Source organism: Coregonus lavaretus (genome assembly GCF_964263955.1).
Source record: "Coregonus lavaretus genome assembly, chromosome: 17".
Lineage (NCBI taxonomy): Eukaryota > Metazoa > Chordata > Actinopteri > Salmoniformes > Salmonidae > Coregonus > Coregonus lavaretus.
Window position 1 is genome coordinate 14,289,334 of NC_140004.1, and position 25,942 is coordinate 14,315,275.

The following is a 25,942-nucleotide window of genomic DNA, read 5'->3' on the forward strand; positions in this document are numbered from 1 at the left end:
ATTGTTTTGTAATTTTTATGTCCATAACTATGATTGAGAGGCATATGGAGACATGTGAAGGACGTATGACAAAAAGGAAAATGTTGGCCAGTTAGATGAAGGCAGTTCAATGATGTGACAGATATAAATGATAGAGAAACTGTAGCTCTAATGTGTAGATTCTCTACGCTTGAGAATTTAGTTAAATTGCAAAGTTATTGTTCCATGGACCATTTTTTCAACAATACAGTAAATCTTTATTTTTAACAGATTATTTAGCTATGTAAATTTGCCTGAAAATGAGGTTTTACTCCCGCCAAATTAATAAACATATGTATCAAGATTATAGACAAGTGTATAGATTGAATACACACTCTAAATGTATCTAGAGTTTAAAATATTTGATGTTGGGGATTGTAGCATACTGTACATGGTGGAGACTGGAGAAGAGAGGGGGTTGTTTTGAGAGAGAAGCAGCTGCCCCCTCCCTGCTCTGACAGCAGCTATAATAACAGCTGATAAGGAGATTGTGACACTCAACCCTGTAGAAAACACCCCAGCAGCATCTGATCACATGCACTCCATCCACACCAGCAGTTGTTTCAATTACTGAACATACAATACTTCATTTGGATTCATTTGTGATTAGAATGAACGTACAGTACCAATTCTACTCAAGCTCCCCCTTGCATGTATAAGCCGTCATTGAGAGCAGTGGCATAGTCACATGCAGAGTGTGGAATAGCAGAGAAAGTAGATTAAAAAGTACATGTTCACACAGTATGCCCGGTACCACCCAAATCTTCTCAATGGTGTCTGTCCAATGTTTGTGCAGACGACCACGGAGCCCATGCCCAGACTGATGTTAATCATCAGATGGGGTGTTGACGTTGTCGCTCCATTTGGAGAGCGTGGTCGACCGCCGCCTCACAATGCGGTGTCTAGGTGGGGATGGGGCTTGGTTCTGCTCCCTCAGACAGTGTGTGTGGGCTGCAGCCCCTGAACAAAGTGGTCTGGGACAGACAGTGGTCATAAAGGAGCTGAAAAGTGTTTCACCCCCACGCAATAAAAGTTTAAGGTTACCGTCCTGTCAGGAATGGGAAATGCAGCCAGGAGAGCCCAGTGGCTGCCAGGTTCTACCTCAGACAAAAACACCTTTCTCTGGGCACAGGAGCTGGTGGCTTTGCCCCCAGTCAAAAAATTATTGGTGGACTGGAGTAGTTTCATTCACGTTTGGCTGGAGACTGTTTTGTCTAAGACATGCAGAACACGTTTGTAATCTTTGGGTAGTGTTCGGAACAGGTGACGTGCAGCTAACGCACGCCGCTATGTCCTCCTGAAGGGAAATGTAGAATTTTGCAGTTTTATGATGAGAAGGGCTTTAAGTGGATTAGTGCTGCTTGAATTAAGTATGTGCCAGTCAGGGTGTGTATCAATGGTGAAAGAGCTGTTCTTGTGCAAAATAAAATGTCTCCTATACAGAAAGTTATTTTCACGTGTCTGCTCAATTCCATACCTAAAGCAAGGTTGCAGAATCAGATCAAATGAAACATTTTATTTTCAAATATTTATTTTAAAAAGATTTACATACATCATAGTGAAACCATCATGGTTAAATAAAACCCTTCCCATTTCAATAAATAAGTATTATATAAAGTAAAGTTCATCATCAAAACAGTTAGAGAGAGTGAGGCTGAAAAGTAAGGAAACAAAGTCAAAGTTGCTTGGTCACTCAATATACTGGAATAAATACCTGCCGCCTCATTCGAAACATTCTAAAGCACTGCAGTTGGTTTACAGCCTTGTGTCTGGACCGGATTCTGCTGCACTCAAAAGTCTGATGCACCAGATGACATGTTTGGCACCTAGGGGATATATAAAGCGAGTAAAATGTGCTTTTACAATCTTGTAATTTTCATAACCGAATTTAACTGCATAGTTCCTTTCTCAGAGAGAGAGAGCAGCAGACGAAAGGTCCCTCCTGAGAAACATTTGAAGGACAATTTATTCATCTTGGAGAGAAAAAATGTCTGCCGCTTTGTGCTACTCACAAATTTTCCAGTCAGTTTTACAGGCTTGACTCAGGAACCCTTCTCCCTGTCACTCTCCCCATGTTTTGAAGTAAAGGGCTGCTCTCCTGTTTTCTTTACAGGCAGAAGAGACAACCATACTCTTTGTCCTTGAGGGCACAGCACAGGGCTTGACCTTTGTGGATGATGTCTGTGTTCCTGTAACCCTGTATTGTATGACATCGTTCTCTATTTGCTTTCTCTCTGGACATCACCAAGACCAACTGACTCATAAAAGTTTATCTGTCTTGTGGGGTCACTTCCACCCATTCTGTTCTTTGAGCTTGCTGATGTCCAGTCCTTTGTGAACAGGTTTAGTACTGCTAATATCTAGTCTGATGTCCAGTCCCTTCTGAACTGGTTTAGTGCTGCTGAAGTCCAGTGCTCTCTTAACAGTTTTAGTGTTGATGTCCAGTGCTTTCTTAACAGGTGTAGTATTGATGATCTCCCATCCTTTCTTAACAGGTGTAGTGATGTCCAGTGCTTTCTTAACAGGTGTAGTGATGTCCAGTGCTTTCTTAACAGGTGTAGTGATGTCCAGTGCTTTCTTAACAGGTGTAGTGTTGATGTCCAGTGCTTTCTTAACAGGTGTACTAGGTGGGTTGTACAGAGGGAGAGTTGGTGAGCTGCAGGCCCGTGTCCAAGGCCGTTCAGTGGGAATGGTCCAAATGGTTCGAGACGGGGTCTTCTTCTTGTCCTTCTCCTTCGTAGAAGCAGGAAAGGGTGTCTGATAGTACATGACAGAGTGAGAAAAGTTAGAGAAACCTTGGTAAGGAGATGTGTTGGAGAGACAACTAATATTTTTCAGTGCTGAGTTTAGAATCAAAGGTGACTATAGGAGCTTACAGCACATTCTCTCTGACTAGCAATTCAGCAAGTATGTTTGTTCAACTGTAAAATACATGGCAGCGCTGTGAATGATAATCTAAGTTATAGGCAGAATCCAACTTTTCATTGAACAAGCTGAAATGAACTTGTTCTGTACTTTATGCAATCTGTTTATAGCACTGAAACCCTGTGCATTGTTGAGATATAAAGGGTGACATACACAGCAGAGGAGGGTGTAGCAGCTAAGCTTGGCAGGGTTGCTGTCTGTCCCTGCATAGCGGTTTTTCTTTGGTAGCAGCAACACGAAGGACACAGCCATAGACAGGTGGTAGAAACTGTGGACATAGGCATAGTCCCACTCCTGCGAAACAAATTGAAATCAATCATTAAAAAAATGAGACTTTCTGATGTTTCCACTTGTGCAAGCGAAACACAGATCTCAACAAGGATTTAGAATTTGACCATTTAGTATTGCCTTCACTGTGAATGGTAAGGGTAAGGAGGGAGATTGAGTTGTTATGAGACCTCAAAGTAGAAGCGGAGCATCAGAGCCAGGGCACCGAAGCAGCATCCTGGTCCCACCTGTTGGGTGTATACGCTCTTCTCGGGGTAGAGGCCCTTTATCTCTTTCATTTTCTGTAACTGAAATATGATACACAGGATGTGTTTAGAACAAAATAGGTTTAGTTGAAGAGATAATCAATACAATGTTGCTAGGCAATACCTCAACTAAGTATACATTTCACATTGATGAGATTATGAGATATCTTATCAGATTACTGTAAACATGACCATATTAGGGTGTATGGTTATCAGTGTTTGTCATAGCCATATTGTAAGTTGTCATCACACCCATTTGACAGTGATTATGAATACTGCTGATCCTATTGGTCCAGAGTAGATCCCATAGCCCCAGCGGTCCTGGTAGATCCTCACAGCACAGGTCAAAACCCCAAACATGGTCAGAGTAGAACGCTTTGGCTCATCAAAATCCCCTAAAGCTAGAGAGAGAGAGCATGTGAATGAGTGTGTGCGTGCATGCATACAAGTGTTCATGTGTGTGTAAGAGAGAGATTAAATGTGCATGTGTGTGTGTGTGTGTGTGTACAGGAGAGCGTGAGAGACACACAGCACATGCTTCCAAACAACTGTTCAGTGGTACTGAATACAGAACTCACTTGCTCTCTGAACATAGTTTTAGGCCACTTAACACACTCTGATGGTAAGCCATTAAAGTGTCACGATACAACAGTGTGCTGTTTACACTCACCTATCAGTGTGACCCAGATAGAGATGGCTGTTCCGTACACGCTGAAGTACTCCAGGATCTCATACTTCATGAAACATATGATGGAGAGGCCTGGCCCATCACAAGCATGGTAAATCTAGGGTTAAACAGATCCCATAAGTTTAAAGTACAACAGTATTACACAGTAACTTCATTTCTGTTCATTTCAGTTCTGATAGGACAACAAATACTCTCTGGTAGGTTAGCAGTGATACAGACACAAAGTAAAAATAGACCCACACTTTAAGGTTGTAATCATATGTACCCCAAGAAATGACTGAAATGACTGTACAAGGGACTGTACCACAGGAGGTTGGTGGCACCTTAATTGGGGAGGACGGGCTCGTGGTAATGGCTGAGGTGGAATTGTGGAATGGTATCAAATACATCAAACGCCATTCCATTTACTCCGTTCCAGCTATTATTATGAGCCGTCCTCCACTCAGCAGCCCCCACTGGACTGTACAATGCATTTTCTTCAGTATTACAGTACTAATCATAGCTTCTTTTAAGTTGTCTACACAATCACTCACAAGTACAGAACACACACACAGCCCCACTCACAAGCAGTGTCAGTAATACACAGACAGTCTCCGTAATATAGGACTGCACATCGTCAACATCTCAGTGTCTTGCCATGGTTCTTACCGTGGTGAAGAACATGGTGAAGAAGTAGACCATGGCCTCCATGTGGAAGCCTCTCTTGGTGGCCACACTGGCTGCAGGCAGGAACACCAGGCTACTAACGGTGGGCAGTAGCATCTTGGCAATGTAGGCTCCCATGGTGGCTAACTACAGCAACACCAACTCGCTGGGTGTTGGGTATCTGGTGCAGATGATCTAGTATTGCTCTTGATAGATAGTTTGATCTGATCCAAGTTTTCAACCAGCAATAATCACACCTCAGCTGAATTGATATTGATACAGGCTGTCTACAGTAGTACTGCTCTGGCAGCGCTGGATGGGAAGATGTCCTTTGAGTACCTTAGTCTCTTAGTCCTCTCCCAGAGAAATAAGAGAGCTGGTAAGTGGACAGGGAAATGTACAACACACCACACACACTCTCACACACAGCTGTCCTGTTTGAGCTCTTTAAAGTTTAAATTTCCCCCAGTGAGGCGAGGCCACAGTGAGTCATGTATGTGCACTGTCATCGTAGGACAGCTGTCTGCATACCAGGTCTAGCAGGCACGGCTGGGAGGGGAGAGTGGTCGCATGCCATGACATTGTGGCATATTTGTGAAGTGTCGTATTTCAGGTCAATGGTGAAGCATAAATTAGATTCAAAGCACTGTCATGGGTTTTGTTGTGGTTGTATGATTGTTATTGAGAACCTCCATCTCTTGTGTCAGTCACTAGACAAGTTAACTTTTTAGCAGTGGATCTGTTGGTCTCCCATACAGAGAAACACTGCTCGTCTGAATTTGCCAATGGTGTTGTGACAATGCAATACCAGTCCATCCCAGGCAGCACTCATAAAGTACTTTTACGAGTATGTATTGTACATTGAATCAATGTTTTTCCAGAGCCAATCGTGAAGTAGCAAGTATAAAACGTGCATGGATCTAATTCAATTAGGAGATGGTGGTAGAGAGGGAGCCCTTTAAGCCCTTAGATTAGCTGGTGGTGCAGCAGTTGCCCTCTCCTCTCCTTCACTCCTCCTTTCCTTCTCTCCTCCTCTCCTCCCTGCTCAGCTGTTGCACCTGCCCTGTGGGGCTGAGGGGGAACACAAAGGGTGCAGTGTAGTTGGGAACACACCCCACGCCTCAGATTCCTGGAGGGACTCCGTAACATGAGCATTCAGGACATGGTCAGAACGGCACTCTCGGGCTTGGCTTGGGGACCCCTATGGGCTGGACCCTGCACTCTGTCAGTGTCCTCTCCATACCAGCCCATTGTACAGCCTTTGGGATTTGGAATGGCCCCTGGAATGGGGTGGGCTGGGCCCCATGATTCTGAGGTTGAAGTTCGTGGGCTGAGTCTGTTGAGAGTGCAACGTGAGAGCAGGGGGATAGTTAACAAAATGAAAGTGTATCATTGTTACTTTCACCCCAGCAGGCCCATGCCCCTGCTCTGTCCCTGTCTAAACATGGGCATGGACGGTAGTGTGGGAATGTGGAAGCCAGGGACTTCCTGTAAGCATCTGAGAAAACACTGGGCTTCCTTTTGATTCGCTCATAAATAGTTCTGCCCTCTGCCCTCTAGTTCTTTTACAAATAATTGAAAAGTAGATGTTTTAGTTAATCATCTCTGTGAGCGCACAATTACAAAAAATATATTTGTTTTAAAGCTGTGGGAATGTATCCAAAGTACAGTGCATTCAGAAAGTATTCAGACCCCTTGACTTTTTCCACATTTTGTTACGTTACAGCCTTATTTTGAAATGGTTTAAATCGTTTTTTTCCCTCATCAATTTACACACAATACCTCATAATGACAAAGCAAAAACAGGTTTTTAGAAATGTTTGCAAATTTATAAAAAATTAAAAACTGAAATATCACAATTACATTAGTATTCAGACCCTTTACTCAGTACTTTGTTGAAGCACCTTTGGCAGCGATTACAGCCTCGAGTCTTCTTGGGTATGACGCTACAAGCTTGGCACACCTGTATTTGGGGAGTTTCTCCTATTCTTCTCTGCAGATCCTCTCAAGCTCTGTCAGGTTGGATGGGGAGCGTCGCTGAACAGCTATTTTCAGGTCTCTCCAGAGATGTTCGATCGGGTTCAAGTCCGGGCTCTGGCTGGGCCAATCAAGGACATTCAGTGACTTTTCCTGAAGCCACTCCTGCGTTGTCTTGGCTGTGTGCTTATGGTCATTGTCCTGTTGGAAGGTGAACCTTCACCTCAGTCTGAGAGGACATTCAGAGACTTGTCCTGAAGCCACTCCTGCGTTGTCTTGGCTGTGTGCTTAGGGTCATTGTCCTGTTGGAAGGTGAACCTTCGCCTCAGTCTGAGGTCCTGAGCACTGGAGCAGGTTTTCATCAAGGATCTCTCTGTACTTTGCGCCGTTCATCTTTGCCTCGATCCTGACTAGTCTGCCAGTCCCTGCTGCTGATAAATATCCCCACAGCATGATGCTGCCACCACCATGCTTCACAGTAGTGATGGTGCCAGGTTTCCTCCAGACATGAAGCTTGGCATTCAGGCCAAATAGTTCAAGCTTGGTTTCATCAGACCAGAGATTCTTATTTCTCATGGTCTGAGTGTCCTTTAGGTGCCTTTTGGCAAATACCAAGCTGGCTGTCATGTGCCTTTTACTGAGGAGTAGCGTCCGTCTGGCCACTACCATAAAGGCCTGATTGGTGGAGTGCTGCAGAGATGGTTGTCCTTCTGGAAGGTTCTCCCATCTCCACAGAGGAACTCTGGAGCTCTGTCAGAGTGACCATTGGGTTCTTGGTCACCTCCCTGACTAAGGCCCTTCTCCCCCGATTACTCAGTTTGGCCGGGCGGCCAGCTCTAGAAAGAGTCTTAGTGGTTCCAAACTTCTTCCATTTAAGAATGATGGAGGCCACTGTGTTCTTGGGGACCTTCAATGCTGCAGACATTTTTTGGTACCCTTCCCCAGATCTGTGCCTCAACACAACCCTGTCTCGGAGCTCTATGGACAATTCCTTCGACCTCATGGCTTGGTTTTTCCTCTGACATGCACTGTCAACTGTGGGACCTTATATAGACAGGTGTGTGCCTTTCCAAATCGGTCCAATCAATTGAATTGACCACAGGTGGACTCCAATCAAGTTGTAGAAACATCTCAAGGATGATCAATGGAAACAGGATGCACCTGAGCTCAATTTCGAGTGTCATAGCAAAGATTCTGAATACTTATGTAAATAAGGTATTTCTGTTTTTTATTACATTTGCAAACATTTATAAAACCCTGTTTTTGCTTTATAATTATGGGGTATTGTGTGTAGATTTATGAGGATTTTTTTCATTTGATCTATTTTTGAATAAGGCTGTAACGCAACAAAATGTGGAAAAAGTCAAGCGGTCTGAATACTTTCCGAATGCACTGTATATTTGGAAAGGAAGGTAGATATACATATGAGTATAGAATAGTTTTGTGTATAAACTGTTATTGCGAGTGCATTGTGCTCTACTCCCCATGGAGAAAATATTTCCAGGGCACGTGCATACGTGTGTGTGTGTTGGTATGTAGTTGCATTTTGTGTGTGTGTCAGTCTGTGTCATCTGCTTGATGATGTGTAGGTCTGCCAATCTGTCTGGCTGTCTGACGTCCCGCTGTCTGTCTGTCTGTCTGTCTGTCTGTCTGTCTGTCTGTCTGTCTGTCTGTCGGTCTGTCTGTCTGTCTGTCTGTGAGCATGAATGTGTCTGTCTAAAGTGCAGTACAAGCCTGAATAAACCTGGGCTGTGAGCCAAGAGGACATCAGAGAATTTTATGACAGCTGCTCTCCTCTCCTGCTGAAGAGGAGCAGTCACTGTGCTTCTAAACTCAGAGGAAATAGGTTAGAATTTGAAAAGATAAGACTATAACCATTGAAATGGACTGAAATCAATTTATCAGGTACCTAGATAGCTTATATACATTTAAGAGAAATGAGACCGTTTAAAAGAAAATGTGTGAAAGACACCTCAGCAGTGAAGAGGTTTATCACTAAACAATTCAGATAGGTTTTATAATTCAGGTTTTAGACATATAAATGATAATTTACTGTAAATTACGTTTTTTCCAGTATTGTTATATCTCAGTTTGGGAATACACCATTTTATTCTAGAACCTCTCTCTCAGTGAAAGAGCGTCATTGACTTAAAAAGTATATATATTTTTTCCAACATCTGTGTAGGGGAAAAAACTCTCTAATGTTTCTTCTTGTCTGTGTGTAGCCGACTAACCATAACACAACACCTCCACGACACATTTCCTCTGTTTGCCTCTGTGAGAGAGAGAGAGAGAGAGAGAGAGAATGCTTCTTGACTTGCAGACTGTTCTCCCCCTGAACTACTGTATGTCTATCACCATATAAATCTGTGTGATGGCATGGAGGATGTGATTGAAGTCTAGCAGTGTAGCAGAGCAGGCCTAATGCACGTAGCAGACACCAAGGCAGTGCAGCAGAGAGAACATGTGGCTGCTGGGTGCAGACGTCGTGGGCAGGCATGGTGGTCCTCCCAGTCCCAGCATCCGTCTCTCTCTCTCTCTCTCTCTCTCTCTCTGTTGCTCGAGACATTCTAGAGACTCAACCTCTGTCTCTTTCTCTCTGTGCTGCTCAATACATTCTAGAGACTCAACCTCTCACTTTCTCCATAGTTATTTTCTCTTTTTCGTTCACTCTCTTCATTTTGGTTAATTTAACTTTCGCTATGCATATGCTTTCTAATTGAATAGAGATAGGTAAAGGCCTGCTCTGTAACTCATCATTACATACTTAGCCCATTTCCAGGTGTGTTCTCTCCATATAGAAATGTATGAGATGAAAGAGGGGAGCACACAGGGCAAGACACCAGCATCTGAGGAGGAGATGGAAGAAAGGATGTGAGGGGGACTGATAAGATGAGGGGAGGTAGGGTAGGGGGTATGGGGGTATGGGGGGTCGCACTGTGGGAAACAGTGACTTCCTCTGTCTGTCTGCGAGTGGAGCGAAGTGGAGTGGAGGGGGAGAGCAGAGAGAGAGTTGAGCTGCCAGGCTTGGCTTTGGGCTGTCAATAGGACAGAGTCCCCACCACATACAGCAGCAGCAGAGGCAGGAGAGGCAGACCCCAGCGCTTGGCACTGGGCAGGAGCCTCCTGTTTTTCTAGGCGTTCCTCCCTCCCTACTGCCACTCTCTTCCTGCTGCTGGGAGGAGGAGGAGGGGTGGGGTGGAGGAGGGGTGGGGGGGAGGAGGAGGAGGAGAGGGGCTGAGGGAGGGAGGGGAAGTGGGATGCAAGGCACACACCTTACCTCTCTCTCTCCCTCTGCACACACATCTCTACAGCACCACCACCACACCACCCACTCTGACCCGGCAACACATAGCTCGGCGGCCCCTGGACTGCAGCTAGGTGAGTGGGTAAATATTTACACTCCTCCAGCCTGTCTGTGTGTTTAAGTGTGTATAAGTGTGTGCGTGTGTGTATGTAAGTGTGTATGTGTGTGTGTTCATATGTGATTCTGTGTGTGTGTCTGCCGTTTTGTGAGGTGGCAGGCGAGCCAATGAGACTCGTCTCTTGTTCCAGACCAAAACAAATCCTCACAATGATGTTTACTTTCCTACAGCGGTGTGTATGTGTGCTGTGTGTGTGTGTGTGTGCGCTGATGCCAGACTCTGTCTGGAGAGCTCTCTGCTGCAGTGGGAGAGACTGATGAGGTGAAGGCTCAGTTTCATGCTAATTCAAGTTCTGAAATTGATGTAATAATTTGGTGCGCCACAATGAAAAAGTGATTTGAAAAGGTGATAATGTGTTATATAGCGTACTAAATGCATTGTGTTTTGATGATGTCCGTTGTTTTATTCAGTAGGGAGAGCTGTTCAGTCATTTCTAGGTCATAGGTATTCAGTTAAAAGTGAAGATGATCAAATCTTGTTCTCAGAATTAGAACCTTGAGTAGAAAATGTACATAAAGGATGACACCATGATTGTGGCATCAATACAGTAACTAGAGAGAGTCCGTGTACATTCTGTAATATCATTTTTTACAATAGTAAAATGAGTGAATTGCTTGGAGTTAAGAGTAGTGATTGTTTTTGGAAAGTGCTTGGAAAAAAGCACATGGAAAAGTACAATATCAGAGCAAAATATATATAGGGAAGTGAATAGAGTGGCACTAGTGAGAAGATCCACCTGTTGCTTTTTACTGTTAATGACACAGCTCCAGAAAGTTTCCCTGGTAAAGGAGAAATTCCCACCAGCTGCTCTGAGGAAGGTAGGCTGTTTGAAAGTGCCTCGGTGTGAAGGATAAGTATTTGGTAGCTAGACCATTACTCACAAAGGACACATCAATTGCGGGTATGGTCACTGAGGGAAAACAATGTACGCAGAATGAGGTGTGGAACAAACTAATGGAAGGCACTCTATCACAAAGATGACTGAGTCCCCAAAGTGGTGTCTACTAGAAACAATGTCTAGAATGTCACTCATTCTGCAAAGACATACCACATGCCCTCTCTCTCTCCACTCCAAAACGTGAGTGACCTCTCCTTAACTTCTCTCAGCCATGCCTCTGTATGCACTTTGTTTAAGCAGAGCGAGGTCAAGGACTCGTGGAGAGCAACGGGCGATTGAGTGGGAGCAACATCAATTTTCCACTTCACATATGAACGTGAGTTAGCTGCTGCGAAAGGAAGAAGGAGGAAGGAGCCCCAGTCTGGTTAAACAGCTCCTCCAGAAAGGATGAGTCTGCCTGGGCCTTCCATCCAGACCAGACAGCCCCGATCCGACCCGCCCCAGCTCCCCACAGCCTCCCAAGGGATAGCCTGCTGTCTGTCTGCTGCCAGCGAAAGAAAAACACCCCTCCTCCCCTGAACAGGGGGCCCCAGGGGGGCAGAGGGCTGGGAAGGGAAAGGGAGACGCGGGGGGGTGTGGCTAGGGGGAGACGCGCAGGGCTGTGTTTACTCTCCTCTGTGGCCCTGGGAAGCCATGTGAGGAGGAAGGCCTGTCTCGACGGCGACAGACTGCGTAGTCTGTGGGAGAGAAAGAAAGGGAGAGCGAGAAAGAGAGCAAGGGAGAGGGAGAGAGATGGAGAGAGAGAGAGAGAGAGAAAGAGAGAGAGAGAAAGAGAGAGAGAGTTTGGCAGCTGGACACGCTCCAGCTGTGTCTGGGAGGATAATGAACTCCAGGTGTTCCAGCGGGTAGTTTAAGACACCTGTCACCAATATTTAGTGCCAGAAAAAGCCAGACTGCAAACAGGGCTAGACGATCTGTTTGCTTATTTTAAGAAGCCTACCTAACTGGAGTTGTGGGCCTGATGAGGAGGAGAGGCGGAACAGGGGGATGTGCAAGGGGGCCTTTCCTAGAGTCGGAGCGTGTGTGTCACTGACTGGATGTGTGTGTCATGTGTGTGTGTGTTTGCATGAACGTGTGTGTATTACCTTACAGTAAGCGTCTGGGGCAGCCGGTGCATTCACACTAAGGTGGAGGAAACAAAGGCTACCTGTGTGGAAGCCTAGGCCTTGAGTTAGGAAACTTACCTTAGTCACTCCAGCACTGAGACTTGTTTTACATGCTGCTTCCATGTTCCAAATCCTGTCTCCAACACCTGTGCTCACTCAACAGCCTGTCTTTGTCACCACCTGACTGCATCAAGGTTTTATCCAAGTATACAGTGATTGCCAGTGCACTAAAATGTCTGAAGACATTTACGTTGAAGCCCACACAGATCTGGCATGAATATGTTTCCTCCGAAACACCTTTAAGTGCTCTAACTGCAAGGACAGTAGATCCCTGATATATGCAAAAGCTAAGGACTGTTATAAAAGCCTGTTTTTATATCACAGCATACAGATATAAAAATTGTGTATGTGAATTGGGACTGGTGAACTGTGAACTGAGTTTACTTCGCACTAATCGTATAGTGCATTATGCCCTTGTTAGGAGTCGACTGTATCAGATATACCAATATAAGTTCATTAAAGACGTCTTTCATTTTCACAGTGTTCTTCCCATCCTGTTTGTCTGTACCTAGTTAAAGTTTATCGGTGTGAGTCTTCAGCTCCTACTTTTCTGTCCCATTGAGGTCTTTCTGTATATTTTATCTTGTCAGGATGAGGATCTGGTCGTGGGAACAATGTGGGGAGACCAGCCTGGTGTTACTGGGGTTCCTCACCCTGGCTCTGTCTGTAGGGAACCTCTCAACCAGGGGACAGGTACACTGTCCCACACTCTCTCTCTTTCTCTACATACATACATGCTTGCCCAACTCCAGCCTCTCTCTTACACACACTCTCTCTCTATCACTGACATAATTTCAGTCAGTCAGTTAGTCAGTCAGTTTGTCTGTCTGTCTGTCTTTCTTTCTCTTTTTCTCTATTTGCCAGTTGTTCACTCACTCTTGCTCCCTCTTTCTGGCCCTCTCATCTCCGGACTATTCTTTCTTACATGAGTTGTCTTATAAAAACCCACAGCTGTTTTCTCTCACACCTTTTACAAGGAGAGCACAGTACATATCACTTGTCTCCACTTAACCCGGATTGTCAGAGCGGCTAGACATGCTTATAATTAGTCACAGTGTGTACAGGGCTCTGTTCTACTGCTGCTGCTCTCTAAGGGTGCTGTGTTGTGTTTAGGAGGAAGGGGCAGCCTCCAACAGTCTGGAGGATGAGCTGGAGTCCACCACGTACTGGTGGGGGGAGTGGGCCAAGTGGACTGCCTGCACACGCACCTGCGGAGGGGGGGTCATGTCCCAGGAGAGGCACTGTCTCAAACAGAGGTCAGTCCGCTGACAGAAAGTTTACATTCTATACTGTTCTGTTCTATTGTTATTCTGTTCTATTCGATTCTATTCTAACCTGTTCTATTCTATTGTATTCTATTCTACTCCATAAATGTGTAATTTGTCTTCAAATCTCAACAAGCAGATTTACTAAATTAATTAATTTTCTATCCAAAGAAAGAAAGCAGCCGCTGCTAGAGACAACATGACCTGCACTGGCACTTCGAAAAAATACCTCCTCTGTAACACCAAGGTTAGCATGCATCTATTACTGCCACCACTTTTCCTGCCGTTACATGTTGACACAACACCCCACAACCCGAAGCCTATGATGCAGAAATCAATGTAGACCACACAGCTCTTTTTGTAATCAATTGAGATACAAATTGCTTAAGGTTTAGTACAGCGACCACAAACCATGGTCCTGGAGAGCTACAGGGTGAACAGCCTTTTGTTCCAGAGTTGTCACACCCTGTCACACCCTTTCATAACATATTGTAAAACTATTCTAAAATTAAAAATACATGGAACAGACAGAAATGTGTGTGTATATTTTCTGTATTGTGCAGGACTGCCCTTCCTCTGGGAGAAGCTTCAGGGAAGAGCAGTGCTGGTCGTTCAACTCACAGGTCTACAATGGCAGGAACTACCACTGGAAACCCCTGTATCCGGGTAAGACACCCATAATAAACCCACTCAGCTCTGTGTCATTCCCTCCTGTGTGGCCTGTCCTCGAGGCTCGTTATTACACTGTGACCTCTGACCTTTATATCCATCCATCTATCTACAGATGACTATGTCCATATCTCCAGTAACCCATGTGACCTGCACTGCACCACAGCCGACGGCCAGAGACAACTGATGGTTCCTGCTCGGGACGGAACGTCCTGCAAGTACAGCAACTACAGAGGGGTCTGTGTGGACGGCAGATGTGAGGTCAGGGAACGCTTGTTTCTTCATCTGCTGAGGAGATAGCTTTGCATATTCTGTGAGAATGGCCGAAATGCTTATTTTCCTGGTCACATGATAGTGTCAATAAAGTAATTCAGTTGACTTGCTATATTCTGTGTGTCATACTTTCAACTTGCTTTGCATGTGCTGAAATGATTCAAAATGATAATCATCCTGTTTGTCTTAACATCATTTCTGCAGCCAATTGGGTGTGATGGAGTGCTTTTCTCGCCCAACACGCTGGATAAGTGTGGAGTGTGTCAGGGGGATGGCAGCAGCTGCAGCAGGGTCAATGGAAATTTCCGCCGCGGGGCCACCACTTTGGGTAGGAGTGTGTTCAACCTCAACTACAAACTGGGATAGTTTGGATGGATGGATGGATGGATGGATGGATGGGTGGGTGGATGGGTGGGTGGATGGATGGGCATGGATAGAGGGTGCTGATGGAGGAGTTATGGCTCTCCATCTTTTCCAAACCTTGAACACACCTATTTGGGACGAGCCCCACAAATGTCTCTGAAAGAGAACTATAGCCAGTTAGAGTCTGACAACAAGCTCAACATGTGCTTCTTTAGCCAACTCTTCTGATGTTCAGGCTATTTAGTTGCAGGTAAAATGGAGTCATCATAATGTTTCCTGTCTCCAAGGTTACTCCTTCATCACATCAATCCCTGAGGGCTCCTGGGACATCCAGATCATTGAGAGGAAGAAGTCAGCTGATGTTTTGGGTGGGTACTTCCTTCTTATCCTGCTCACCATGCCATGTATACACACATCTCTAATGTTCCCTGTTGGTACGGTGGGATGTTATTATGTTCCATATATTGTTATGACACGATGAAGGCGCAAAACATTTTATTCAAGATTTTCTCAAAATACAAAGGATATTTTCTCCCCAGCAATGGGATGCCTATTAATCTTGACAGTGGGAAGTTAGTAAAGGAAGTATATTAATCAACTGAAATTAATCTCTGATGATCTATATACTTTCATTTCCTTTGTGATCTCTTGAATTGACTGTATTGTATCCATATATGGTCATGTATGGGGAGGAGAAATTCCAGTGTACAGTGAACATCAGAGACATGACCTTTCCGTAGAGTCAACCAACCGGTCCTCCTCCAATGGTCCTCCATCCCCTCCATGAGACTATGTTCTATCCTATCCCCCCCCCCCCCCCCCCCCCACCCCCCCACAGCTGTGACCGATCAGGCAGGGAACTTCTTCTTCAATGGGAACTACAAGGTGGACAGCCCCCAGAACTTCCACGCGGCGGGGACCGTCTTCAAGTACCGGCGGCCCATGGATGTGTATGAGACGGGGATCGAGTACATCGTAGCCAAAGGGCCCATCGACCAGGCCATCAATGTTCTGGTACTGTAGCCTGCTGAGGTCTGCTCTGCTCTACTCCCTCCCCTCGTCTGGCTGCCAGGGCCTCTGGGTAATCTCTAGTTTAGAAGTAGTGTACACGTATCCAGTAACTTGCAGGTGCAGGGTACAAAAATAAAAGTTATGAAAGATAGATACCTGCAAACTGTTAATGCTCCTTCAGTTTCACTGCGCAACTTTATGGGTTAATGCATTACACAATAAAACTTCAATAGTGTACAGGTATCTTATCTTTCTTTCATGGCCTCACTCACTGGCAACTAAGCCCCACGTCTGAATGAGTGCAGGCAGGCTAGACGGCTGACTCTAACAGCAGTCGTGTACTTTACAGTATTTACTGTAAATGTGCAATTGACTGAGTTTGATAGGAGGGAGGAGGGAATGGGTGAGCTCTCGGTCTCTGGTGCTATGCTGGTCTGTCTGTGCTGCTTGCATGTTCTCTCTTAAGTTATCCAAAAAAAGACCTTGGCACATTCCTGGTCAGTAATAATTCTGTTTGACTCTGCTGTATTTGTGCACAATGTAGATTATTACTTAGAGCATTACCTCTGGTGTAAGGCACAGTAAAAGAGAAGTATAACCAACATAATTTAATCCAAAGAATCCATCTCACCCCCCCTCACCCACTATTTTGTCTCCTCATAGGTGTGGAACCAGAACGGTCGTATCCCTTACATCACGTACGAGTACACCGTCCTGCGAGAGTCCCTGTCCCCCGTCCCTCAACCTCCCGTCTACACTGGCCGCGACAGCACCGCCCCTGGGGTTTCCGTGGAGATGGGCAGTATGGTGGCCCCCAACGGGAGCACGTATGACAAGGTAGCCCCTGAGACCCGGCAGAACCAGGTGCTGAAACAGGGGCCCAAGGCGGCAGGGGCAGAGGGCCAGAAAGGCCAGGAGACCAATGAGGTGTATGAGGAGACAGCAGCAATCGACTGTCACCAAGACAGCCCAACCCCAACACAATACACAGGTAACACCAGTATACTAGAAACCAATAAATCAATACAATAACCCTAACACAAATAACCCTAATTATACATAACCCCAATACACAAGTGATTAACACAGGAAACCGGGAGGGGGAGGGGGAGGGGGAGGGGGAGGGGGAGGGAGGGAGGGAGGGAGAGAGGGAGGGAGGGAGGGAGGGAGGGAGGGAGGGAGGGAGAGAGAGAGAGAGAGAGAGAGAGAGAGAGAGAGAGAGAGAGAGAGAGAGAGAGAGAGAGAGAGAGAGAGAGAGAGAGAGAGAGAGAGAGAGAGAGAGAGAGAGAGAGAGAGAGAGAGAGAGAGAGAGAGAGAGAGGTTCTCGACTTGCAGACTGTGCAGTTATCCCCCTGAACTACTGTATGTCTATCGCCATATAAATCAGTTCACCGCTCAGATATCAGATGAGATAAAATATTTTTTTTTTTTAAAGAGAGTCCTCTCTGCTTGCCCTTTGGAGTCCTGCATTATTCACAGGCACATATACAAAGATTCAGTGAGCTCTGGCATTTTCTCCTTTTTTTAATTGGCTGCATCACAAACATGAGTGGTAATGAGTGCAGGCATACCTGCCTGTACCAAGCCCTCAGACAGCCCTTCTACTTAGACTGTGGGACAGTTATGCAGGGAGTTTGGCCATTGGGTGAGACCAAGGCCCTCTCTACTGCCTTAAGGAATATGTTGAAAGGCTTTGTGTGCTGTTTTGTTGTAGTGCACAAACTGCACATAAAACTCCTATTTTAATTCATTAAAGAACACCAGGAGTTTTTCCTGACCACCTGACCAGGAAACACCTCTGGTCTGACTTATAAGGCTTTCTCCCACTTTAATAATTTCTCTATCTTTCCATGCCCTTCCTGTTATCCCAACAGATGGCAACAGCAGTCACACAGGCAGTGTAGAAGTCCCTGCCCCGGCAGCCAGCAGGCCTTTAGAGGACGTGCCAGACTCAGAGAACCTCATCTGGAGAGTCTTGCTGGGCGAGCAGATTGGTCCGGATGAGCTGCTCACCAACATCTCAACCAATCAGCTCCTGACGGAGGGAGAGGGACTGTTCTCGTCGGAGGTGGCGCCGTTGGAGGTGGACTATAGCAGTGTGGAGCAGGGAGGCCTGTTCCCCCTCAACAGCTCTCTGGGGGAGTTCAGTCTGGGCCCGTGGAGGAATGATACTGGAGACCTGCTGTTCCCCAACAGGACGCTGCTGACGGGATTGAGGAGCAACAACCGCACCAACAGAACCAGGTACAGTAAGGAGGGATCCACACAATGTTGAGCAGAAATAAAGAGGCAATGTTGGCCCAACGTCAGCTTGCTATCTGGTATAGGAACCTTTCCAAATAATATCACTTCAAAATCCCATCCACAACCCCTCTGATCTTCTTCTTCCACCTCAAAGACACTAACTCTCTTCACTTAGTGATGCTGCTGCTGAGGGGTTAGCGTGAACACTACAGACCCACTGGGCACACACTGGTTGAATCAACGTTGTTTCCATGTCATTTCAATGAGATTACGCTGAACCAACGTGGAATAGATGTTGAATTGACATCTGTGCCCAGTGGGGAGTCCTTCTCTCTCTAAGTAAGGTCTAAAGTGCAGGGATGTGACGATACCAGTATCATTTTTCCATGGAAAAAATGAAAACACGAAGCAGACCAAACTCTTTGGTCCTTTAAAAGCCTGCTTTGTAAAATACTGTGTGCTATAACTTGGAAAATAAATAAATGTGACTCTGGATGACAACATAATGATGTTTGTTTCCAACATTAGGGCTGTTTTCCTAAAGAAGTTAAATTCATTTCGTGTTTTGTTTCCTTGCCACGATACTGACGCGTATCGCGACATTGGTATCATCCCGGCCCTACTGGAGTGAGTCATTTCAAGGCCCTGAGCAGAGGGGCATGTAAAAGTGCTGGATAGTCTCGTCAGGAAAAGGGCCCGTGCTGCTGGCTCGGCTGGCTGGGGGAATGGAATGTGCTCCAGGCTGGCTTCTGGCCCCATCTATCCCTTGCTTCTTTTTTCTTTCTGAGACATCCCAAGAATCGCATGGAGAGGAGACAGCCAAAGCGCAGGGCTGGCCGGGGTAGCATTCCATCACATTTATAATTCATGTTGGCTTCCCTGCGCTGTGTCCAAACAGCGCTTTGCCAGTTCTCCTGCCAGAGCCCCATAAAACACATCACATGACACACCCTGTCTTCCCCTGAGTTGGGGAGAAGAACGGATTGGAGGAGAAGAAGGAGAGGAGGAGGAGGGGGGATGAGAGGAAAAGGAGGAAGGGGAGGAGGAGGAGGAGGTGAAAAAAAGGGATACGGTCCACTTAAAACAAATAATTCAAGGTATTTGCGGCAAAGTGAAAAATATGACTGGGAAGAAACATACTGTCAGACTGTAGTCACCTCTAGGGATGAATGTGCAGGAATTAGTCACAGTTACACTGAGATATGTCAGTTAAGAATGATTCAAAGTTCCTGTGTATTTTCAAATAAACATCACTGCTCTGGCTATAAAAAAAACAGCCAGTGATATGACAAGAATGTTCATGTCACTTTTATGTGAATTAATGAAAAACAGAATGTCGCTGGCTGTTATGATTTGGAGGGTGAGGTGAATCAGCCGTAGCTGATTGTGTGTGTGCGTGTGAGAGAGAGAGAGAGAGAGCTGGGGTTCAGTGGGTTTACCGTGAAGGCCTGGTTATGTCTTGTTTGACAGGACCAATCGTGTGAAACCTTATTGTCATGTTGTGTTTGACAGGACTAATCAGAGGTTCCTGCAGAAGAACTTCAAGCTGAGCCCTGCAGACATGTACCGCTGGAAACTGTCTTCTCAGGAACCCTGCTCCTCCACCTGCTCTATAGGTAAACACACACACACACACACACACACACACACACACACACACACACACAGTATGTATGGATTAGTTATGAAATTGTAAGTTATCATTTCTGCTGCAGGAGTGTCTAAGTCCTTTGCCATGTGTGTTCGCTACGACGGCGCTGAGGTGAATGACATGCACTGTGACACTATGACTCGACCTGAGCCTGTTCATGACTTCTGCATTGGGAGGGAGTGCCAGCCCAGGTATGCACCAGAAAACAACACACTTAAAAAGTCCTTAAAGGACTGTTTACCAGTCGGACGATTCTTGAAGTGCAGCAAAGTTCTTTGAGAACAATGTTTGCCTCTTTTCCACATTAAACCAGGAACGGTAAAATGGTGTTGGCCACTACCATTCTATTTAAGATTCGATTTAATTGACTTCAGAAGATAACTAACTGCACCTGAACTCCACTCTGTGTGCATCCCCTCACCCTCAGGTGGGAGGCCAGCAGCTGGAGTGAGTGTTCTCGCACCTGTGGCGAGGGCTTCCAGTTCCGTCTGGTGCGCTGCTGGAAGATGCTGTCCCCCGGACTGGACAGCTCTGTGTACAGTGACCTCTGCACCCTGGCAGAGCTGGAGAGGCCCCTAGAGCGCCGCGCCTGTAAGAGCCCCACCTGCGGCCCCCAATGGGAGGTGGCCGAGTGGAATGAGGTGGGTGGAGCTATACTGTAGGAGTGGAGGTGGGACAGGGGTTGTGTGTGTGTGTGTGTGTGTGTGTGTGTGTGTGTGTGTGTGTGTGTGTGTTGTAGTTTCCATGATAGTTACAATGGCAGGTTACTGTGTAGGAGCAGCTGTAGGTGAAATTGAAGGTGTGTGTCCTCTCTCATCTTTCCTGTACAGTGCCCAGCGAAGTGTGGCCGCAGGGCCCAGGTGACCCGGGAGGTCAGGTGTTCAGATGAAACCAAGTCATGTGATCCCCTGACCCGCCCCCTTAACACCAAGAACTGCACAGGCCCGCCCTGCGAGCGCCAGTGGACTGTGTCAGAGTGGGGGCCGGTGAGTACACTACTTTCACTCACTACTACATTTCTATGGTACATTGATTACTGATATGAATAGTGATTGCACTGACTGTCTCTTTGGATCAGTAATACTATGTATTTTTGCCGTGTCATCTCCATTAACCTTTGACCTCTGCAGTGCTCGGGGTCGTGCGGCCAGGGGAAGATGGTACGCCACGTGTACTGTAAGACACCAGAGGGCCGTGTGGTGCCTGAATCCCAGTGCTCTCCGGAGAATAAGCCCCTGGCCATCCACCCCTGTGGGGAGAAGGACTGTGCCCCACACTGGCTCACTCAGGACTGGGAGAGTGTAAGGCAACTGAGTCATTTTGTTGATGTTCTGTTGATGTTCTATCTATGTTTTATTGATGTTCTGTTGATGTTCTCATGATGTTCTATAGATGGTCTCTTAATGCTCTGTTTGTGTTCTATTTTGACAATGTTTACTTGATGTTCTCTTGATGTTCTGTTGGTGTTCTCTTGATGTTTTGACAATGTTATCACAATGTTCTGTTGATGTTCTATATATGTTTTGTTGATGTTCTAATGATGTTCTCTTGGTTAGAGATTCATTAGCTGAGAGCAGTCTTTTTTTCCTCTCAGTGTAACACGACATGTGGCCGCGGTGTGAAGTGGAGGATTGTGCAGTGCGCCGGCATCACTGCTGGGAAGTTCCAGACCCACGATGACGAGGCGTGTGGTGCCAGTGAGAGGCCAGAGACCGAGAACACCTGCTTCGAGAGGCCCTGTTTCAAGTGGTACACCACGCCCTGGTCTGAGGTGAGATACCATTTCAACCATGACATTGTTCACAAAGGCAGTCGGTCACACTCACAAACGCACCTGCTACAAATATCATACCCCCAATACTTTTGCTCCCCTAAAATGTGGGGACTATGTACAGAAAGTGCTGTAATTTCTAAATGGTTCACCCGATATGAATGAAAATATCCTTACATTAAATTAAAGTTATAGACTGATCATTTCTTTGTCAGTGGGCAAACGTACAAAATCAGCAGGGGATCAAATACTTTTTTCCCTCACTGTATATGTGTCACTGTACCAATACTTTTGGAACTCACTGTAGATGGTGTCCTATTAAACCACAACAAAATCATCAAATCAAATTGTATTTGTCCAATGTGCTGAATACAACAGGTGTAGACATTACCGTGAAATGCAGAGTTTAAAAAAGTAAGTAAGAAAAATGTGCTAAATTAACTAAATGAAAAATAGTTAACATTAACAAGGCTATATACAAGGGGTACCGGTACCGATCAATGAGCAGTGCTGCTGTGTTCATTCCTCAGTGCACTAAGGCATGTGATGTGTTCACTCCCTCATTTTACTAAGATGTGTGGTGTGTTCACTCCCCAGTGCACTAAGACGTCTGGTGTGTTCACTCCCGAGTGCACTAAGACGTCTGGTGTGTTCACTCCCTCATTTTACTAAGATGTGTGGTGTGTTCACTCCCCAGTGCACTAAGATGTGTGGTGTGTTCACTCCCCAGTGCACTAAGACGTCTGGTGTGTTCACTCCCGAGTGCACTAAGACGTCTGGTGTGTTCACTCCCTCATTTTACTAAGATGTCTGGTGTGTTCACTACCCAGTGCACTAAGACGTCTGGTGTGTTCATTCCTCAGTGTACTAAGACATGTGATGTGTTCACTCCATCATTTTACTAAGATGTGTGGTGTGTTCACTCCCCAGTGCACTAAGATGTGTGGTGTGTTCACTCCCCAGTGCACTAAGACGTCTGGTGTGTTCACTCCCCAGTGCACTAAGACGTCTGGTGTGTTCACTCCCCAGTGCACTAAGACGTCTGGTGTGTTCACTCCCCAGTGCACTAAGACGTGTGGTGTGTTCCAGTGGTGTGGTGCTATTTCTTTTTGGTAAGGGAGTGCAAAAAAGAATAGGCCTATTCATTGTAGAATAGGCCTATGCATAACATGCATCCTCAAATTACAACATCTGCCTATGCCCACACTAAGTTCGCCAGACCTCATTTCAAAATAGGCCATCATCACTGAATTATAATATTCACGTTTTACTGGTGAAATGTCCAAACTGCATGCCAATCATTTGATCTCATTATGCCAATCATTTGATCTCATTCAGTTTCATGGGAATATGCATTTAGATCTTCTTGAATTACTGTTTCGTGAGCGAATGAAAGCAGATGGTGTTAACAAACTATTAGCCTTTCTTGTAGGCCTACTTTATTTCAATCAAAGCATATCTCCTGCCTAGTGGCGCGCTGTTAAGTTTTGGCCACGTGAGGAAAACAATTAGACTATTAAGCTTCAGATAAGAAATGACTGAGGAGGGGTTTTTGGTGTAACATATTATAGGCCTGCTATGCTACAGTAAATGTATGCTATTATATTCGGTTCTATTATGTAAAACACTAATCATTGTGATCTTGGGAGACATTGATTCAGCTTTGATCTAACTTTATTAAACGAGCACCATTGTGAGAAGTGATAATCAAAAAATGTGTAATAATAATAATAATAAGAAGTCATGAGTAGGACTATTAGGCGTAGGAAACAGATCTTGATGAGGGTTATTTTAAGCGATTGCCTTTCTAATCGTGGTGCTGAAAGGAAAGGACAGCACAGTAACCAAGTGGTCACATCGTTCTGGGTTCCACTTTATGAACTTCAAGGCAGACATGCCGTGAATCTGGATCCAAGATCTCATTGGTGTGATGCGGTGGATCAGTTTGTCTGCATACACAATATAGGTGGTACATTTCCGTAAGCTAAGCACTCAGACAGTAGGGCGTACATGAGCCCCAAGTCCATAACAAACTGTTTTGAGGACAGCTGTTTTAGCAACCCCTGGCAGAGTGTTCTGTCTGTGGCTGTTCTTGTTATGTCAGATTTGGCCTGCTCAAAGTGGTCAAGCCTCTGACAAACGGGCCTCTGCACACACGCCTACAGTTATTCATCATTTGCGCCACCGCCAGAGAGAGAAGACAGGGAAGAAACCACCATTTACCTACCTATAGGCTGCTATAGCCTACATATTTATTTAGTTTGTCATTCTATAATTTTGATGGAATGTTTGTGGTAATTAAATATAATGTATTTATAATTTATCAGAATGAATTTTAATGACCAGCTCTGTGTATTCTCAAATTGAAAAAAGTGAGGGAGCGCCGCTCCCCAGCGCTACGGCAGCACTACACCCCTGGTGGGTTCGCTCGTCAGTGCACTAAGACGTGTGGTGTGTTCACTCCCCAGTGCACTAAGACGTGTGGTGTGTTCACTCCCCAGTGCACTAAGACGTGTGGTGGGTTCGCTCGTCAGTGCACTAAGACGTGTGGTGTGTTCACTCCCCAGTGCACTAAGACGTGTGGTGTGTTCACTCCCCAGTGCACTAAGACGTGTGGTGTGTTCACTCCCCAGTGCACTAAGAGGTCTGGTGTGTTCACTCTCCAGTGCACTAAGACGTGTGGTGTGTTCACTCCCCAGTGCACTAAGAGGTCTGGTGTGTTCACTCTCCAGTGCACTAAGACGTGTGGTGTGTTCACTCCCCAGTGCACTAAGAGGTCTGGTGTGTTCACTCTCCAGTGCACTAAGACGTGTGGTGTGTTCACTCCCCAGTGCACTAAGACATGTGGTGTGTTCACTCCCCAGTGCACTAAGACGTGTGGTGTGTTCACTCCCCAGTGCACTAAGACATGTGGTGTGGGTGTCCGGATGAGAGACGTGAAGTGCTACCAGGGCAGGGAGATTGTGAGAGGGTGTGACCCCCTGACCAAGCCTGTGGCCAAGCAGACCTGCGCCCTGCAACCCTGTCCCACTGAACCCCCAGGTACGTAAGCAATAGCCTGGTCCCAGATCTGTTTGTGCTGTCTTGCCAACTCCAATGACCATAGGAGTTAGCAAGACGGCACAAACAGATTTGGGATCAGGCTGTGTAAGCAGCACCTCACCACAGCCTCAGGCAACTTTAGGAGAGTTACAGTCTAGTCACAGGCAAAAGTCAACCGGGGAACACAGCATGTTTAAAGCGCTTGTTTTTAATTGTATTATTTAAGTACACCTCTTTCTTTCATAACAGCCTAAGGTCCTGAGCATTTAGATTGTGGAGGTAAAAAGGCATTGATTGATTAATTAATTAATTAATTCATTGATAGATTTATCATTACAGTATTTTCGGATCCTGATGAGGCTACTTTTTCCATATCATTGAACATATCATATATGTCTCTCTGCCAAGCAGATGAGAGCTGTCAGGACCGTCCCACCACCAACTGCTCTCTGGCTCTGAAGGTGAACCTGTGCAGCCACTGGTACTACAGCAAGGCCTGCTGCCACTCCTGCAGGGCCCAGCACACCTCTTAGTATTGCCTGACACCCCCAAAACCTTACCCTGCAGCTCTCCAACCCCCACCCCCTACCTCCACCAGACCCCCACAAACCCCTTACCTCCAACCACTGCAAACCCATACCCACAACCCTCCTACTTCCAGCCAAAGAGCCCTCTACCCCAGACTACTAGTCAACAAACTACCCCCCAGTAGGTTACTCTACTACCCCCCCCAGTAGGTTACTCTACTACACCCCAGTAGGTTACTCTACCCCCCCCCCCAGTAGGTTACTTTACTACCCCCCAGTAGGTTATTTACTACACCCCAGTAGGTTACTCTACTACACCCCAGTAGGTTACTTTACTACACCCCAGTAGGTTACTCTACTACCCCCCCCCCCCAGTAGGTTACTTTACTACACCCCAGTAGGTTACTTTACTACACCCCAGTAGGTTACTCTACTACACCCCAGTAGGTTACTTTACTACCCCACAGTAGGTTACTCTACTACACCCCAGTAGGTTACTTTACTACGCCCCAGTAGGTTACTTTACTACACCCCAGTAGGTTACTCTACTACCCCCCAGTAGGTAACTTTACTACACCCCAGTAGGTTACTCTACTACCCCCCAGTAGGTAACTTTACTACACCCCAGTAGGTTACTCTACTACCCCCCCCCCCCCAGTAGGTTACTCTACTACCCCCCCAGAAGGTTTTTTACTACACCCCAGTAGGTTACTTTACTACACCACAGTAGGTTACTTTACTACCCCCCAGTAGGTTACTCTACTACCCCCCAGTAGGTTACTCTACTACACCCCCAGTAGGTTACTTTACTACACCCCCAGTAGGTTACTTTACTACCCCCCAGTAGGTTA

General features: G+C 46.0%; 2 protein-coding genes across 2 annotated transcripts; one reads left to right on the forward strand and one right to left on the reverse strand.

Annotated features, from left to right (window-relative positions):
- Nucleotides 1-2,304: 2,304 nt before the first annotated feature.
- Nucleotides 2,305-4,947, reverse strand: LOC311144518 (protein myomaker; the record flags this gene model as incomplete). Its single annotated transcript, XM_084180544.1, has 7 exons — nucleotides 2,305-2,361; nucleotides 2,635-2,775; nucleotides 3,097-3,237; nucleotides 3,402-3,518; nucleotides 3,729-3,877; nucleotides 4,147-4,261; nucleotides 4,813-4,947. The coding sequence occupies 7 exons, from the start codon at nucleotides 4,945-4,947 to the stop codon at nucleotides 2,305-2,307; spliced, it is 855 nt and encodes a 284-aa protein (XP_084036670.1).
- A 7,919-nt stretch (nucleotides 4,948-12,866) lies between these two features.
- Nucleotides 12,867-25,097, forward strand: LOC311144598 (ADAMTS-like protein 2; the record flags this gene model as incomplete). The annotated part of the gene is made up of 18 exons (XM_084180631.1): nucleotides 12,867-12,968; nucleotides 13,389-13,531; nucleotides 13,712-13,787; nucleotides 14,104-14,206; nucleotides 14,325-14,470; nucleotides 14,687-14,810; nucleotides 15,133-15,213; nucleotides 15,684-15,859; nucleotides 16,520-16,847; nucleotides 17,731-18,100; nucleotides 19,613-19,716; nucleotides 19,816-19,942; nucleotides 20,179-20,392; nucleotides 20,582-20,737; nucleotides 20,882-21,052; nucleotides 21,346-21,522; nucleotides 24,420-24,564; nucleotides 24,976-25,097. 18 exons carry the CDS (start codon nucleotides 12,867-12,869, stop codon nucleotides 25,095-25,097), a joined length of 2,865 nt encoding a protein of 954 aa, XP_084036757.1.
- Nucleotides 25,098-25,942: the final 845 nt, after the last annotated feature.